This window comes from Mya arenaria, chromosome 5 (genome assembly GCF_026914265.1).
Source record: "Mya arenaria isolate MELC-2E11 chromosome 5, ASM2691426v1".
Classification (NCBI taxonomy): domain Eukaryota; kingdom Metazoa; phylum Mollusca; class Bivalvia; order Myida; family Myidae; genus Mya; species Mya arenaria.
The window spans coordinates 1,528,546-1,545,273 of NC_069126.1; the positions used below are offsets into that span (position 1 = coordinate 1,528,546).

Here is a 16,728-nt window from a genome sequence, read left to right on the forward strand (position 1 = left end):
TGTATCTGGACAAAAACTCATATATCTAAAGGCATATGTTTGTGTGATTATTTCCCCATGGAAATAGTGTACCATTCCTGTGTCATGGCGGTGTGTGGGTGTACTTGTCACTCCTGTGACAGCTCTAGTTGCTGTTGTTTCTTGTAGCCTCGGGGAGCACCTGTCACGTGGGCATGGGTTAATGGCACATCGACGACACCTGTCACCAACACCTATTGGCATGACAACAGGCCACCTGGTATTGGCAGGTACGTGTTTTATAATGTGCAGGCCAGAACAACTTTCAGACTTTACACGATTATAAAGGCTCATAGTTGCGATTTTGATGTAATAAAATAACCTATTAGTATCAAAAAAACATATCCAGGTTGGATTTCAAAACATGATATTGGTTTTAAAAATATAATGATTGAAAAATAAAAAATACAATATATTCCGTCAACTGTATTGTTTTATCCAGACTATTCTGGATCTACAGTCGAGAACCATATCCATTGACTATGGTGGACAGATCCTTTGTCAAATTTGCAGACAAAGTTGTTGACATTCAAATGTTAAGTTATTGTTTGAAGGTTAAGTGAACATATTTTTGAACATTGTCATATTTTTTATAACACTTCATTATCAGGCAGCAGCGAGGTATCTTGAGTCTAGTTTGCACATTTAAATTATATATTTGATTGATTAGTAGTATTTATTGGATTTAGCCAATCATTGAGCATTTTGGCAAACTTTGACTTGACATAAAAATAACAAGTTTTATACAATTTGCTGCTGAAGCTAAAGACATATTCAAGAGGCCAATAATGCAATCTGTAATTTATTTCTGTATTTGTAATAAAACTAAACTGTAACACTGGCCAAAACTAAGAGTTGGGCTTTAGGGCATGTAATATATTAGTTGTACTTCATATCTTTGTGTGCTTTCTAGGGAAGCTAGAATTAACCATCCATTCTAAAAGAATAACAAAATATCATTTTGAAGTTCTTCAATTTGAAGCTTTTATTTAAAACTTTTTATTTAATATGATATGAAGTACTATTGATATTATGTTTTTATGTTTAAAGTGCTTTCTTAAATTATAAAAACACCCATTTATTTTGAGTTAAACACAAGTCATACATACTTTCACAAGTCTTCTTCAATCCATAGGGGAACCTGTGCAGTGGTACTGAATCAGGTCGATTTGAACCACAGTTGGCTGCCTAATCAGTGTACGCAAACTCGGGCCTATGTGTGCCGCAAACCAGAGGGTAAGTGGTTAATTTTGCTGCAAACCAGAGATTATGTGGTTAAATGTGCCACAAACCAGATGGTAAGTGGTAAACTGTGCAACAAACCAGATGGTGGGGGGGGGAGGTATCTAATAGTGTACATAAGCCAGAGTCACAAAACTTTACAGCAGTGTTATGGGCCTTAACTTGGTAAAAATTTTGATAAATAGTTGTGAAATTTCTGTTTTGTGAATTTTGTGTTTTGTGTATCTTGAAAGGTATATGAGCCATAGCTATGAAAGTTTACAAGAATGTTAATCATCATTTGAAAGTGTGAGCCTAGTGTTCTGTTTGTGGTACAGCCCAGATACAGGTGATTTACAGGCCATTACTACGCCCATCTTAAACAGCTACACATGGCCAATCCATTTGTGAATTAAGCCTTTGGTGCTTAGTTGGTTTCTTATACTGAAACAAACATACATACTCTATATATACCACTGAAAAGCATGTACCGGTAATAAAGATTTTTCTTCATCTGTTTACTTCTTAGCCTCACTTTGTACAAAGTTTGGTTTTATTGAATGTCTTTCTAAAGTACAAAACATCATGTAAAACTTTAAAATATTGAAAAAAATGTCCAAATCATGTGAAAAGTTGCTTCTTTGATTTTTGATAAAAATTATATTGTAATTTCAACTTGACATTTGTCCAGGGACATGTATGCCAGGCTGGCTCGGTCATGGTCGATTCTGTTACCAGTTTAATGTGCACTATCGAGTCAACTATAACGCAGCAGTGTCCTTCTGCCAACAAGAAGGTTCACAGCTTTTAAAAGTGGATGGGTGTGTATATTTGCTTATTTTTACATTCATCTAGTGTTTTATATTGAGAAAAGTTGACATTCATATTGTAAGAACCACAAGAGGTTATAGCTTCTTTGTTTTTTTCAGTGTTACACTCTGACTGAAAAAGTGCAATCATGTCATTTAACAAATGTAAAAATGCGATAAATTTTAAACTCTGTATCCCAAATTTCTTGTTTTAATAGTTCAGAATATGCATGTCTTTACAGTTAAGTTACTCGATATTATGTATATGTTTTTTTTTGAGTGCATATACTGACTTCTTTCTTTGATAAATAATTCATTACAGTCATTAAATGTTCTGGTGGTCTAACTTTGATATTTGTTTGCACCAATATCGTAGTATGTTATCTATTTTATTTCATCTAGTTAATTTAGGACTTTAAAAAGCTTGTTTCATATTTTTTTACAAAATTTTAACTTGGTATAAAATAGCTGTAGCAATGATGCCACACTTTCTTCAGTCATACTTGCCATTTTATTGTGATGTCTCTAATATAAGTAGCAGAGCCTTTGATAATACTTAATTGAATTATATTTGCTATCCTAGTGCGACGACCCAGACTTTTGTGAACAGCTATTTACAAGAGATGAAGGACAGTGGTGTTGGCAGCATATGGATTGGAGCTTCAGGTAAGAGGTGAAGGACAGTGGAGTCAGCAGTGTATGGATTGGAGCTTCAGGTAAGAGATGAAGGACAGTGGAGTTTGCAGTATATGGATTGGAGCTTCAGGTAAGAGGTGAAGGACAGTGGAGTCAGCAGTGTATGGATTGGAGCTTCAGGTTAGAGATGAAGGACAGCAGTGTCAGCAGTGTATGGATTGGAGCTTCAGGTAAGAGTTGAAGGACAGTGGAGTCAGCAGTGTATGGATTGGAGCTTCAGGTAAGAGATGAAGGACAGTGGAGTCAGCAGTGTATGGATTGGAGCTTCAGGTAATAGTTGAAGGACAGTGGTGTCAGCAGTGTATGGATTGGAGCTTCAGGTAACAGATGAAGGACAGTGTAGTCAGCAGTGTATGGATTGGAGCTTCAGGTTAGAGATGAAGGACAGTAGTGTCAGCAGTGTATGGATTGGAGCTTCATATAAGAGGTGAAGGAAAGTGGAGTTGGCAGTATATGGATTGGAGCTTCAGATAAGAGGTGAAGGAAAGTGGAGTTGGCAGTATATGGATTGGAGCTTCAGGTTACAGATGAAGGACAGTGGAGTCAGCAGTGTATGGATTGGAGCTTCAGGTAACAGATGTAGGACAGTGGAGTCAGCAGTGTATGGATTGGAGTTTTGGGTAAGAGTTGAAGGACAGTGGAGTCAGCAGTGTATGGATTGGAGCTTCAGGTAAGAGATGAGAGACAGTGGAGTTTGCAGTATATGGATTGGAGCTTCGGGTAAGAGGTGAAGGACAATGGCATTGGCAGTATATGGATTGGAGCTTCAGGTAAGAGATAAAGGACAATGGAGTCAGCAGTGTATGGATTGGAGCTTCAGGTAATAGTTGGAGTCAGCAGTGTATGGATAGGAGCTTCAGGTAATAGTTGAAGGACAGTGGAGTCAGCAGTGTATGGATTGGAGTTTCAGGTAAGAGATGAAGGACAGTGTAGTCAGCAGTATATGGATTGGAGCTTCGGGTAAGAGGTGAAGGACAGTGGAGTTGGCACTATTTGGATTGGAGCTTCGGGTAAGAGGTGAAGGACAGTGGAGTTGGCAGTGTATGGATTGGAGCTTTAGGTAAGAGATGAAGGACAGTGTAGTCAGCAGTGTATGGATTGGAGCTTCGGGTAAGAGGTGAAGGACAATGGAGTTGGCGGTATATGGATTGTAGCTTCAGGTAAGAGGTGAAGAACAGTAGAGTTGGTAGTATATGGATTGGAGCTTCGGGAATTAAATGAAGGACAGTGGAGTCAGACAGTGGAGACGGCAGTGTATGGATTGGAGCTTCAGGTAAGAGGTGAAGGACAGTGGTGTCAGCAGTGTATGGATTGGAGCTTCAGGTAAGAGATGTAGGACAGTGGAGTCCGACAGTGGAGTCAGCAGTGTATGGATTGGAGCTTCGGGTAAGAGATGTTGGACAGTGGAGTCCGACAGTGGAGTCAGCAGTGTATGGATTGGAGCTTCGGGTAAGAGATGTTGGACAGTGGAGTCCGACAGTGTATGGATTGAAGCTTCAGGTATGAGATGAAGGACAGTGTAGTCAGCAGTATATGGATTAAAGCTTCAGGTAAGAGGTGAAGGACAGTGGAGTTGGCAGTTTATGGATTGGAGCTTTGGGTTAGAGATGAGGGACAGTGGAGTTGGCAGTATATGGATTGGAGCTTCAGGTAAGAGGTGAGGGACAGTGGAGTTGGCAGTAGATGGATTGGAGCTTCGGGTAAGAGGTGAAGGACAGTGGAGTTTGCAGTGTATGGATTGAAGCTTCAGGTAAGAGGTGAAGGACAGTGGAGTTGGCAGTATATGGATTGGAGCTTCGGGTAAGGGATGAAGGACAGTGGAGTCAGACAGTGGAGACAGCAGTGTATGGATTGGAGCTTCAGGTAAGAGGTGAGGGACAGTGGAGTCAGCAGTGTATGGATTGGAGCTTCAGGTAAGAGGTGAAGGACAGTGGAGTCAGCAGTGTATGGATTGGAGCTTCAGGTAAGAGGTAAAGGACAGTGGAGACAGCAGTGTATGGATTGGTGCTTCAGGTAAGAGGTGAAGGACAGTGGAGACAGCAGTGTATGGATTGGAGCTTCAGGTAAGAGGTGAAGGACAGTGGAGTCAGCAGTGTATGGATCGGAGCTTCGGGTAAGAGATGTTGGACAGTGGAGACAATAGTGTATGGATTGGAGCTTTAGGTAAGAGGTGAAGGACAGGGGATGAGCAGTATATGGATTGGAGCTTTAGGTAAGAGATGAAGGACAGTGGTGTCAGCAGTGTATGGATCGGAGCTTCGGGTAAGAGGTGAAGGACAGTGGTGTCAGCAGTGTATGGATTGGAGCTTCGGGTAAGAGATGTAGGACAGTGGAGTCCGACAGTGGAGTCAGCAGTGTATGGATTGGAGCTTCAGGTAAGAGGTAAAGGACAGTGGAGTCAGCAATGTATGGATTGGAGCTTCAGGTAAGAGATGTAGGACTGTGGAGTCCGACAGTGGAGTCAGCAGTGTATGGATTGGAGCTTCAGGTAAGAGGTGAAGGACTGTGGAGTCAGCAGTGTATGGATTGGAGCTTCAGGTAAGAGGTGAAGGACTGTGGAGTCAGCAGTGTATGGATTGGAGCTTCAGGTAAGAGGTGAAGGACAGTGGAGTCAGCAGTTTATGGATTGGAGCTTCAGGTAAGAGGTGAAGGACAGCGGAGTCAGCAGTTTATGGATTGGAGCTTCAGGTAAGAGGTGAAGGACAGCGGAGTCAGCAGTGTATGGATTGGAGCTTCAGGTAAGAGGTGAAGGACTGTGGAGTCAGCAGTGTATGGATTGGAGCTTCAGGTAAGAGGTGAAGGACAGTGGAGTCAGCAGTGTATGGATTGGAGCTTCAGGTAAGAGATGAAGGATGGTGGTGTCAGCTTTAGGTATAATGGTATCATGATTTTGTGTTACCAATGATAAGATGTTATACAGTCTGAGAGAATAATTTAGATGGGTGACAAAATGTAAGATAGGATTACTATTCTTGTTTTTTTTAGAATTTGGTGCTTAAGACTAATTCATTTATCGTTTTTAAGCTCCCAGTATGCCGACTTAAGTTTGCATTTTTCATAGCCAATATTTTGTTGGGACAAATATTTTTAGCTTAACAATATTAAGCACTGCTTTAATTTATCCTTTCAAGTATTTTAAGGGAAATATTAACCAATTATTTTGCTCGTTTCCAAGCTGAGGAATTGTGATTGCCTTGGTGTTGGAGAACTTGGCCTCTTCTAAAAAAAGTTCAAGATATTGTGATGTTATTTAGTACAGGTTTTACCTGAGACAATGGGCACATACTTAGTAAGCCTGCTAACTTTGTTTTAATAATTATTTCTGCCCCTTATTCAGCTGTAGAAACAATGTATGGATGTTGGCTTTGGCTCATTGAGGCTCTTTTCATTTGCAATGCTCTTAAATTTAAAACACCATGTTAGAACTAATTGTGGTATGAAAAGAGTTTGTTTGTTATTTTGTAGATGATGGCAGGAATGGCACTAATGCTTTTAAATGGCGAGACCACACAAACATAGGATACTCCCACTGGATGGGAAATCACACTCCAGCAAGCGTTGCACACAGGACACAATGTTCCTATATGGCCACATGTAAGCTTTGCGTTTGTCTTTTGTACTTGATGACTTCCATTTAAAAGAGACCACAACAGTTAATTCATGCATGTTTCATCATTTGACTATCATGCAATGCTTCTACCAAATGCTGGTTAAGGGATACAGAACTATTTACATTAAGTAGCTTTCACAAATTAAAATATATATCTTGTTAGGCTAAAATTTTAGGCGAGTGAATTATAACATGTAGCTGCAAAGTTACATCCAATGATAAATACAGTATGGCTTGTTTGTTGACTAACAGCATTCCCTCAAAATTAAACTTCATGTGATTTCTCAGAAGTTTTGATTATGGGGAACTGTTATCTGCCCCCTAGCTTCTTGCAACCAGATTTAGAACATCAATCATTCTTTCATTTGCCTAATTGTATTATTGATTAGTTATGAAAACAACCTTTGATAAACTGTTGTCTGCTCCTAAGCTGAGAGGAATGGGTTCTGGCACGCAACAACCAACTGTAACACGAACAAGCAGTTTGTCTGCAGGATCCAGATGGGACGTCGGGTACTTGCCCTTAAAACCACACCCAGGCGTGAGTTGGATTTGATTATAGTTAATATTACTAATATTTATTTGAAAGATCCGTTGTATGATACATCTTTGAACGACCTGGTGCTTATCTTAGGATTATATGTCATGGTTGGTTGGAAAAAAACGAAAAATAAGCTTGATATGTCAGAGTTTGATATAATAAACATAAATTCATATCTGTTTCGGTGATGGTAAATACTTGATAAGGAAGAGAGTACATGTCTGACTGTCGGTTGGTTGGTAGATCAAGTCTTGTCCGCACAAAACAGGTTTGAGACAAGGACCATTAGTTTTCAGTGTTTTGTTAACCAGTAGATGAGCCTTATTGTTTTTGTGGTCAGTAGGTCAAAGGTCAAGGTCATGGTTAAAAGTCTTTGTCTGTGCAATAACTCGAAAGCTCTTTTATTTAGGACCATGAAACTTCAATAGTAGGTTGCCCCATGGCCAGCTGAAGATGCCTACTGCTTTTAAGTACGGCAGGTCAAAGTCAACAGTCTCCTGAAAAGTTTATCTGCAGTTGAGAGTTTGAAATGCTTGTCATCACTTTTATTAATAATCAATCCTCCTTTATATACCTTTATTCAATCTTCCACATGTTTCTGACAAAGCTGCACTTAGGGAACTTAACGTTTGACAAAAATCTCTTGTTATATAAGTATTTTTTCAAGTAAATACAGTCAAACCCCGTTGGCTCTAAATCGCTTGGCTCTAATTCCTTGTCGGCTTAAACTAGATGTTAAGGACCGATTTTTTTAGACTTTTAGGTAAAACAAACCTGCTTGGGTCGACTTCTTCCAGGCTCGAGGTGATTCCGCCGGTCCCTGGGAGTTTGAGCCAATGGGTTCAATTGTAGTGTAGTTGTTAATTGTACTTTAATTGTGTACATGTTAACAGCGACGTACGGATGTCCAAGTGGCTGGCGCCAGCAACAATCAAACTGCTTCAAGGCTGGAGACCGCTCATTAACCTGGACCCTCGCTCGCCAGGCGTGTAGGAATATGTCAGTCGGGGCAGATCTCGCAGTTATCAATGTTGGTTCTGATCAGTCTGTGGTTAACAGTGAGTAGCAATATTTTAGCTTCAGTGTTGTCATTGCATCTTACAGTTCCTTAAAAGATCTAATTTTATAATGTATGCTTTTGATCTTGTTTTATTTCATTAATATTTATTACGAATTCATTTGTTAATACCGGATGAAGATGTATATGAGGTAACACTAGTTACAACCTGTAGCAATGAAAGAAAAGAACCTGTAATAATTATAGAATAGATGCTGGTGCAATTAAAAACTGTTTCTTTCCCAGGTATTAACTAGTATTAGGTAAGAAAAGGTAACAATTAATTCTATCAATCTGCGTTTTCTACTTCCAGGATTATTGCAGTCTGGAATTATATATTGGATTGGTCTAAACGACAGACAACAGGACGGCGTCTATGTGTGGAATGACGGTCAAGCGGTATGTAGAGATCTGGCTTGGACCCATACATGCCATATCCCCCGGCGGGGGTTAAAAATCCCCCGGAATTTCGATCCAACCCTCGGTCCTCGGCGGGAGATAAAAATCCCCCAGAATTAATTTTTTTTTTTTTTTTTTTTTTTTTTTTTTTTTTTCAGAAATTTTACATCAGGCAATAAAGACAAAGTGAAACCACAGTATGTGAGTGAAACTGAATGTAAAGAAACAACTCCACAATGCCAAAAGGAAACTTTTACAACAAGTGATCAATTAATTTGTAGTAATTATCAAAGGCAAAGAAATATTGCTATTTTGGAAGGAAGAAATTAATAATAATTGTTCTATTCTCTTTTTGTCTGAAAGTCATCAAAGCTGATAGAATTAAGCACAATTTTTTAAAAGACTTTGGAGGAAGGTAAATTTAATTTAATTGTCTCGAAAACATATTTTTCCAATGACATATTTTGTTCTGCAAGCGCATTACAGTATGACATGACAGTGTATCATAAGAATATGATAAAAACATAATGACATAAAATAATTCTGTATAATGAAAAAGTTAAGAGGTTTTCAAAGCAAACTATATGTGAATACATTTTTTCGTACTTGCGTCTAAAAATACTTTAAAATTTCGCCAAATTAGACCTGCTAAAAAAATCCCCCTGAATTTTCAGCCTTTTGAACAAATCCCCCTGAATGGTCTCCAGAAAATATGGCATGTATGTGGACCTGTTCCATAAATATTTCTTTTTTTACATTTGTGATACTTGCATTTCTCTCTGATGTTATGTTTTACTTTTACATCCGCTTTATCTTTGTTTAAATTGATAAAGCTAACTAGGGAAAAAGTCACGACGTGTTGAGGGTTCACATATCTTTAATGTGAAATCATTGTTTGCATCAATTAAAAACAGTTAAAATCTTAAAAGATGTAACACAAAGTAGTGACACTTTTAAAATAGACAATATATAATCATAAATAAATGGTAACCATTAGACATCAATATTTCTTACCTTAGTAAGAAATAATGCATACATCTTAATACTCGATAATTTCACAATCATATCAGTACATGTTTAGTGGCCAACTAATGTTTAAATTGATAAAACAGTCAAATCACAATATAAAAGACAATTTTCACTACACATTGCCTACTCACAGAGCTAGAGAATCAAGTGCCATCTCTCTGCATTTGCAACAGCGGTCTGCATTCATGTTATTCTCACTGTGATGGTATAGGCTGCAATGTAGATATTACAAGAACAAATCATACATACATCTGTGTGATTTATAGAAACTGCCATTTTAATGATCAATAGAAATATGTATTTACTTGGAAATGCCCTAACAAAAATTCAGAATAAATTACAACACACTGATTACCATAACTGGTATTATCAACCATAAATTACAACACACTGATTACCATAACTGGTAATTTCAACCATAAATTACATCACACTGATTACCATAACTGGTAATATCAACCATAAATTACAACACACTGATTACCATAACTGGTAATATCAACCATAAATTACAACACACTGATTACCATAACTGGTAATATCAGCCATAAATTACACCACACTGATTACCATAACTGGTAATATCAACCATAAATTACAACACACTGATTACCATAACTGGTAATATCAACCATAAATTACAACACACTGATTACCATAACTGGTAATATCAGCCATAAATTACAACACACTGATTACCATGACTGGTAATATCAGCCATAAATTACAACACACTGATTACCATAACTGGTAATATCAACCATGAATTACATCACACTGATTACCATAACTGGTAATATCAACCACAAATTACAACACACTGATTACAATAACTGGTTATGTTTATCAACCACAAATTACAACACACTGATAACCATAACTGGTAATATCAACCATAAATTACAACACACTGATTACAATAACTGGTTATGTTTATCAACCATAAATTACAACACACTGATTACCATAACTGGTTATATCAATATCATTGTTTGTTTCAGTTTAGGATAACAATATAATTCCCCTGTGAACACCAAAGGTAAATATTTCACTGTGGCTACACCACTCCTAAAATATAGGTTTTGGTGCTCACTCATGGAAATATATTATGATCTTACATTGAAAGAAACAATTATCCTCTATCTAAAACATTGTTTTCAAACTTGATTCAATATCACAAAAATTGATTTAATCTTCATTAAGGTCAAATTAAACTGACCATATTACTACATATTGATATTCTGTTAAATTGATGTTATAGTGTATACAAAGTGTATACAAATAGTCCTTTCCCAGTAATAAGTCTGTTTGCTGTATTGTTTTCCACTTACAGCTAAGCTCCTACATTAATTGGGCTTCAAGACAGCCCGACAATCTTAATAAGCAGCAAAACTGTGTCGGCATACGGAACAACCGATGGGATCACTTCCCATGTATATCACCACGACAGTTTGTCTGTTTCAAAATTGCTCGTTTGTGAATAGTTCATATATTTTAATATTCTTATTCTTAAATTGTTTATTTTCACAATTTCAGCTAAGCTCTTATACAAACTGGGCTCCCACACAGCCAAATAACTTACGACTGCAGCAAAACTGTGTCGGCATTGAAAATAATCAGTGGAATGATTTTGAGTGTCGCTCTCTCCGACAATTTGTGTGCTCCAAAGTAGCAGGTATTGTTCACATGAAATTCTTCAAAAAAAGGATAAAATAACGAATGATATTTGAAAAAAACAGTTGATGACTATCTCACCTATCAATTGAATTGAAGTTTTGAATTCCATTTACAAAAATAAACGCAGTCTGAATTTGAAAATCTGAAGTCAGAGAAGTATGGGGGTTCCTACTACTGCTCTGCTGCACATAGTTTTATCATTTTCATCTGTAAAGACATAATGTTTCATGTGTCCATTTCCTATGATTTCCAGACAGTGTATATCCCAGCTTACCGCCAACAACTCCGGCAAGTAAGTCATTATTTTCTATCACTTACAAACCACTATTGTTAAAATCAATTTGTTATTTCATGTCTCTTGCGTCAAGTTGATCAAGGGTATATTCTACAGGTGTACCAATATTTTATTAAGACTTGATGTATAAAAATGATTCTTATTAATTTAAAAATTTTCATCAAATGTTATTGTTGTGTTTTGTAGGTAATTGAAAAAAAAAATATTTTCAATATGATGCCCTTGAATATTGGATTTATATTGTAATACATAATTGATAGTTTTATAACTTAGTATATGAATAATCATAATTTTTTTTATGTTATACCAAATTGCCATTTTTTTAAGTAGTATTTTCTCATTTCAGGGGACTGGACGGTGAAATGTGGTCCCGGCTGGGAGAGCAATCCCCTGTCCGCGTACTGCTACATGTTCGTGGATAAACCCCTGTCTTGGCTGGATGCACACTCTGAGTGCACAAGCCTCCGTGGGGGTCACCTTGTGTCCATAGAGTCTGCCTCTGAACAGTCATATGTTGCTGGTGAGTGCTGGGTTTTACCTTAAAGGGACCATATTCAGGGGCCATATTCAGGGGCCATATTCAGGGCCTATAGCTAAACCAAATTAGATGGACAACCCATGCTGCAAGGGGGTCTAGGCTCTGCCTGGATTATTTGTATTCATGAATGCATGTAGAAGCGTTTCCGGCATATTTAAGACTAAAAACAATTTCTTTAAATCATGACACATTATTCTGGCACATCGATTCCTATGTGAAGCTACTCCAGTGAATACGTCATATCCTTAAAAACTAGATTAAGTGATATCTTTCTTACTTAGTGTATTGACGGACATAGTTTACTGTCCCATGACAACAATCAGGTCAGGCTTAAATTAAAGTGTTTTCATTTTTCCTAGGAGTGTAAAGTGACGCCTTGCTTAATACATCTTGATGTATGAAGCTTGGAAGTCTATCTAGGCCAAGCAAAAGCAATCTAGATCAAAATATGGTATTTAAAAACTAGCAGAGTTCTTTTTAGATTCTAAAAAGAACAATTAGCTCAAACTAATAGACTAGAAAATAGATTTAAAGCAATTTTTAGTTGAATGTGTATTATGATGAATGTTTATTCCTGTATCATGGGTGACACATCACCATCGGTTTCTTCTCAAACTTGATTGATTATCGAGACATTGATGGATGCTGGTTCGATACTATAAGGCTGTTTTGTTCATTATACCTCAGGTCTTTTTGTTCTGTTATGAGTCATAGGTCTAAGTACTGTAGGTTAAAGTACTGGATACCAAATTAAAACAATACTTCTGGAACCTAACTTATATGTATATCAGGACAAATCATGTAATGCCTAATAACTTAAACCCGGGCCACTGTTCATCACCAATTTGTTTGGACTCATCACAATTATAATTTATTTAGTCATTTATAAATATTTTATATTTCTAAAAAAAAATCCTTTATGGAAGTATAAGCTGTTAAATTACCACCTGTACACATTTTATGTACGTCAGGGGTATGACAAATGTATGATGGACAAAACAAGAATTCAATAAGAAAACTTTTCCAAAGGTACAATTTGTTTCATCAAGAAAAAAGAAAGAGAAACAAAAAACTGTATGCTCTAAATCATAAGACATTTAAAATATATTTTCAAACAATAAAAACACATCTGAAATGAAAAAAAAAAAAAGTATAGTAGGGTGAAAGGCCTGGGTTTTAGTAATGACCTCTCTTTACAATAACTTAAATGACAGGTCACATCACTCAGGCTACAATATTTGTTCAGATTTGCTCCTTAGTTTGTGGCGATGGCCGAGTGGTTAGTGCATCAGACTCTTGATCAGGGGGTCCAGGGTTTGATCTCTTCTTTTTCGTTGCTTAATTGCTGATGATAAGTACTGGTTATTTTCTAGGAATGGTAAATAGTTATAAATCACATATACAGAGGATTTAAAAAAGAACTGCATATGTTTGTCACTATAAAGCTCTACAGAGCTTACATGTATGGTCAATGTTTATGTTTCTTAAATAAAATTTTACCCTTTATGTAATTATGTCAACTGAGAAAAACAACAACCAATAATTGTTTGCTCTGCGTTAGTGCACTGGTCATGTTTGTATGTACGTTGCAGGAAAGGTCCAATCCCTGAACTCTCTGGCAGTGTGGACAGGGGCCAATGATCGGGCGACAGAAGGGGGTTGGCAGTGGATTGGCGGGGCTCCTTTTGCTTTCTTCAACTGGGCTGATGGTAGGATTTTTTACATTTATATCAATGATGAATAAATGAATTAATAATGTTTGTACATTTTTGAAAATATTTATTGTATTAATCTCTGTCTTTATATCAAATGTGAATGATGAATCAAAGATGCAGTATTTAGGATATAGCTTCAAAATCATATTTCATTCCAATACCAAGTACAAACTGGCAAGAATTTATTTTGCATTTATAGCTTGTAATTTAACATGTTTCCTTGCCCCTCCCCTTCAGGTCAGCCAGACGGGGCAGGGGGTAATGGCACCGACTGTGTTGCCATGTTCACTCAGACTGGTTTATGGGATGACCTTGACTGCAGTGCCCGCAATGGCTTCGTCTGCGAAAAACTTGGAAATGTACCACCTACAACTGCAGTCGCCACTACAACACCTAGAGTACCAGGTTATTTTGGATGCAAATTATCGCTAGAAAAAGAGTGTGATTATAATACTATGGTATTAAATGATTAATGTTGAATTAATTTTGAGTACTTTTTGGAAGGGTTTGTATTATTATATCTGGAAAATGAGATGCAAGTCCAAAATATCTGGATTTAATATTTCTTGAGTTATGTGAATTCAGCATTGAGAAATTGAGCAGGTATTGGCATTTGGTATTGGCGCTTTTGGTGTTAATAGGCAAAAAAATATTAGTTTAAACAATCCCATATTTAAATAAGCATATTTCATCATTTTTTTCAGCTGGTAAGGTCCTAGGATGTGATGTAGGCTGGTTGCCATTCCAGTCAAGCTGTTTCAGGATATTCCAGGGACCACGCTCGTGGTCTAATGCCCAACTTGCCTGCCACTATAACGGGGCAGAGCTTACAAGTATACGCAATAGGGCTGAACAGAACTTTCTTCAGGGAAACCTTCCCAAACGTAAGTATAATCCAAGTACTGTAGATTCTATCAATTTTGCAAGTTTTTTTCTCTCGAAATCCCCTGGTTTCTTTAGCAAAACTTGTGGGGAAATCACTAGAAATATGTATGTTCTTGTTATCATTTGCAAGGGTTTTATGTGCAGAATAAATACAGTTGAACACTGTGGCTCAAACTGCTGATGGACCGGAGAAAAACCTCAAGCCTCGATCTATTTCAGCCAAGCAGGAATGCTTACTTTCATTTTAAAGAAATTTGTCCTTAACGAATTATGAAATTGTCAGTGTTTGTAGCGGATAATATTGATTGATGCATAAATATTAAAGCATATTGGTTATGTGAGAACAATCTTCTTGTTTATTTTGGATCATCCCTCGTACACCCAGTTTGAGCCAATGAGGAATTCAAGCCAAGCATATTGGCGCCAATAGGGTTAGATTGTAAATACAATAAATAAACCTAAAACAAGATAACAAACAAGCTTTTTCAGCCTTGAAGGGTTTGTTATTTCAGTTACTCAGGTAAAAAGAAGCAAAAAAACTACTGTAACTGTATCAACTATATCTTTATATATATTCTGTATTTTGGGGCAATTTTTTCACATAATTATATTATTAAACTGATATGCCATACCCATTTGCCTGCAGCTAAGCTCTCCTGGGATGGGTTTTGGATCGGGCTCAATGACCAGCAGACTGACAACCGGTTTTTGTGGACAGATGGAAGTACGGTGACATACACTAAGTGGAACATCAACGAGCCAAACAACTATATGAACAGAAATGAAGACTGTGTGGAAATGAGGCTAGCAGTATGTGTAGTTAAAAAAAACAACGTTTTTGTGACTTTGCATGCAAAATTTAAAAAAAGCTTGAACTAGTTTTGCAGTTTGCTTGCTAGCCCTTACTGATTCACCTATATCTCAGTAACAACCTATTATTAAATTTTTTATTCACCTATTTTGAAGAATAAGGAAGGCTATACTACTTGCTCTGGTGCCAGCATCCATTTAAAGTTTTAAGACCAGTTGGCATTTTCACTTATAACTCCAATACTCTTCAATTAATTATGCCCCCCACCGAAGAAGAGGGGTATATTGCTTTGCACATGTCGGTTGGTAGGTCGGTCAGTCCGTCTGTCTGTAGACCAAAGCCTGTCTGAGTGATAATTCAACAATTCCTGGATGTAATGTCATTAAATTTGACATGAAGGTTGGGCCTGACCAGAAGATTACCCCTATTGATTATAGGGGTCATAGGGTCAAAGGTCAAGGTCACAGTGACCTTTAATGGTTAAAGGAATTTAAAGCTTTTTTGATTGATAACTCAACAATGTCTTGACCAATGGTCATCAAACTTTAGATGGAGGCTGGGCCTGACCAGTAGATGACCCCTATTGGTTTAAGAAGTCAAAGGTCAAGGTCACAGTGACCTTGCATGTGAAAATGTTGTTCAAGTGATAACTCGAGATTGCCTGCACCTGTGGCCCTCAAACTTGACTTGGGTGATGGGACTGACCTGTAAATGACCCATTTTGATTTTAAGGGTCATCGGGTCAATGGTCAAGGTCACAGTGACTTTGAACGCAAAAAGCTTGTCTGTGTAATAACTTGACAATGCCTGCACCAAGGGTCCTCAAACTTGACATTTAGGTTTTGGGTGACCAGGGAATGACTCCTATGGATTTTGAGGTCATAGAGTCAAAGGTCATGGTCATAACTCTTATTCATCATTAAAATTTCTTCATATTTACTTATACCCTGCTGCTAAGAAGATATATTTTTATCTGCAAATATCAGTCATCATCTGAACATGATTAAAAACTGTACATACTATTCTCATACTTTAAATGGTCATAATCTTAAAGCTGCCTCAAAGGCATTTAATGTCAATGACTAATCAGCTGTCATTTCAGTCCATGCATATTTCATTCAATTGTCAAATAATCCTGACAACATGGCGCTCAGGGTAGGGGCATAATGTTTGACAAATTTCTCTTGTTCATTTCATATTTCTCACAGTTGTTAAGGACCATCACACAATTAGGTTACATAACTCCATATCATCCTAAATACAAATTACAGTCCCTTATTGACTTAGGAACTTTAGGTTGTAGGGCACATTTTGTCTGGTTCAAGTTTTATTGCAAGTTGGTGTTTTCACATATTACTTCTATACCCTTCATTTAATTGACTTCATACAATTGTTGATGGCCATCATACAATTATGTTATATAACTC

The 16,728-nt window shown here is 37.2% G+C and overlaps 1 protein-coding gene across 1 annotated transcript in view; it reads left to right on the forward strand.

The window, feature by feature from the left end:
- The window catches only part of LOC128235316 (macrophage mannose receptor 1-like), a 60,370-nt gene that overhangs the window by 15,323 nt on the left and 28,319 nt on the right, over positions 1 to 16,728 (forward strand). Inside the window, exons 7-21 of the mRNA XM_052950131.1 lie at positions 148 to 248; positions 1,154 to 1,254; positions 1,931 to 2,060; positions 2,632 to 2,714; positions 6,210 to 6,338; positions 6,785 to 6,895; positions 7,789 to 7,953; positions 8,266 to 8,351; positions 10,917 to 11,055; positions 11,311 to 11,349; positions 11,699 to 11,872; positions 13,483 to 13,599; positions 13,843 to 14,010; positions 14,310 to 14,489; positions 15,137 to 15,300. Of these exons, the coding sequence (XP_052806091.1) occupies positions 148 to 248; positions 1,154 to 1,254; positions 1,931 to 2,060; positions 2,632 to 2,714; positions 6,210 to 6,338; positions 6,785 to 6,895; positions 7,789 to 7,953; positions 8,266 to 8,351; positions 10,917 to 11,055; positions 11,311 to 11,349; positions 11,699 to 11,872; positions 13,483 to 13,599; positions 13,843 to 14,010; positions 14,310 to 14,489; positions 15,137 to 15,300 (1,887 nt within the window). The remainder of the gene's footprint in view (positions 1 to 147; positions 249 to 1,153; positions 1,255 to 1,930; positions 2,061 to 2,631; positions 2,715 to 6,209; positions 6,339 to 6,784; positions 6,896 to 7,788; positions 7,954 to 8,265; positions 8,352 to 10,916; positions 11,056 to 11,310; positions 11,350 to 11,698; positions 11,873 to 13,482; positions 13,600 to 13,842; positions 14,011 to 14,309; positions 14,490 to 15,136; positions 15,301 to 16,728) is intronic.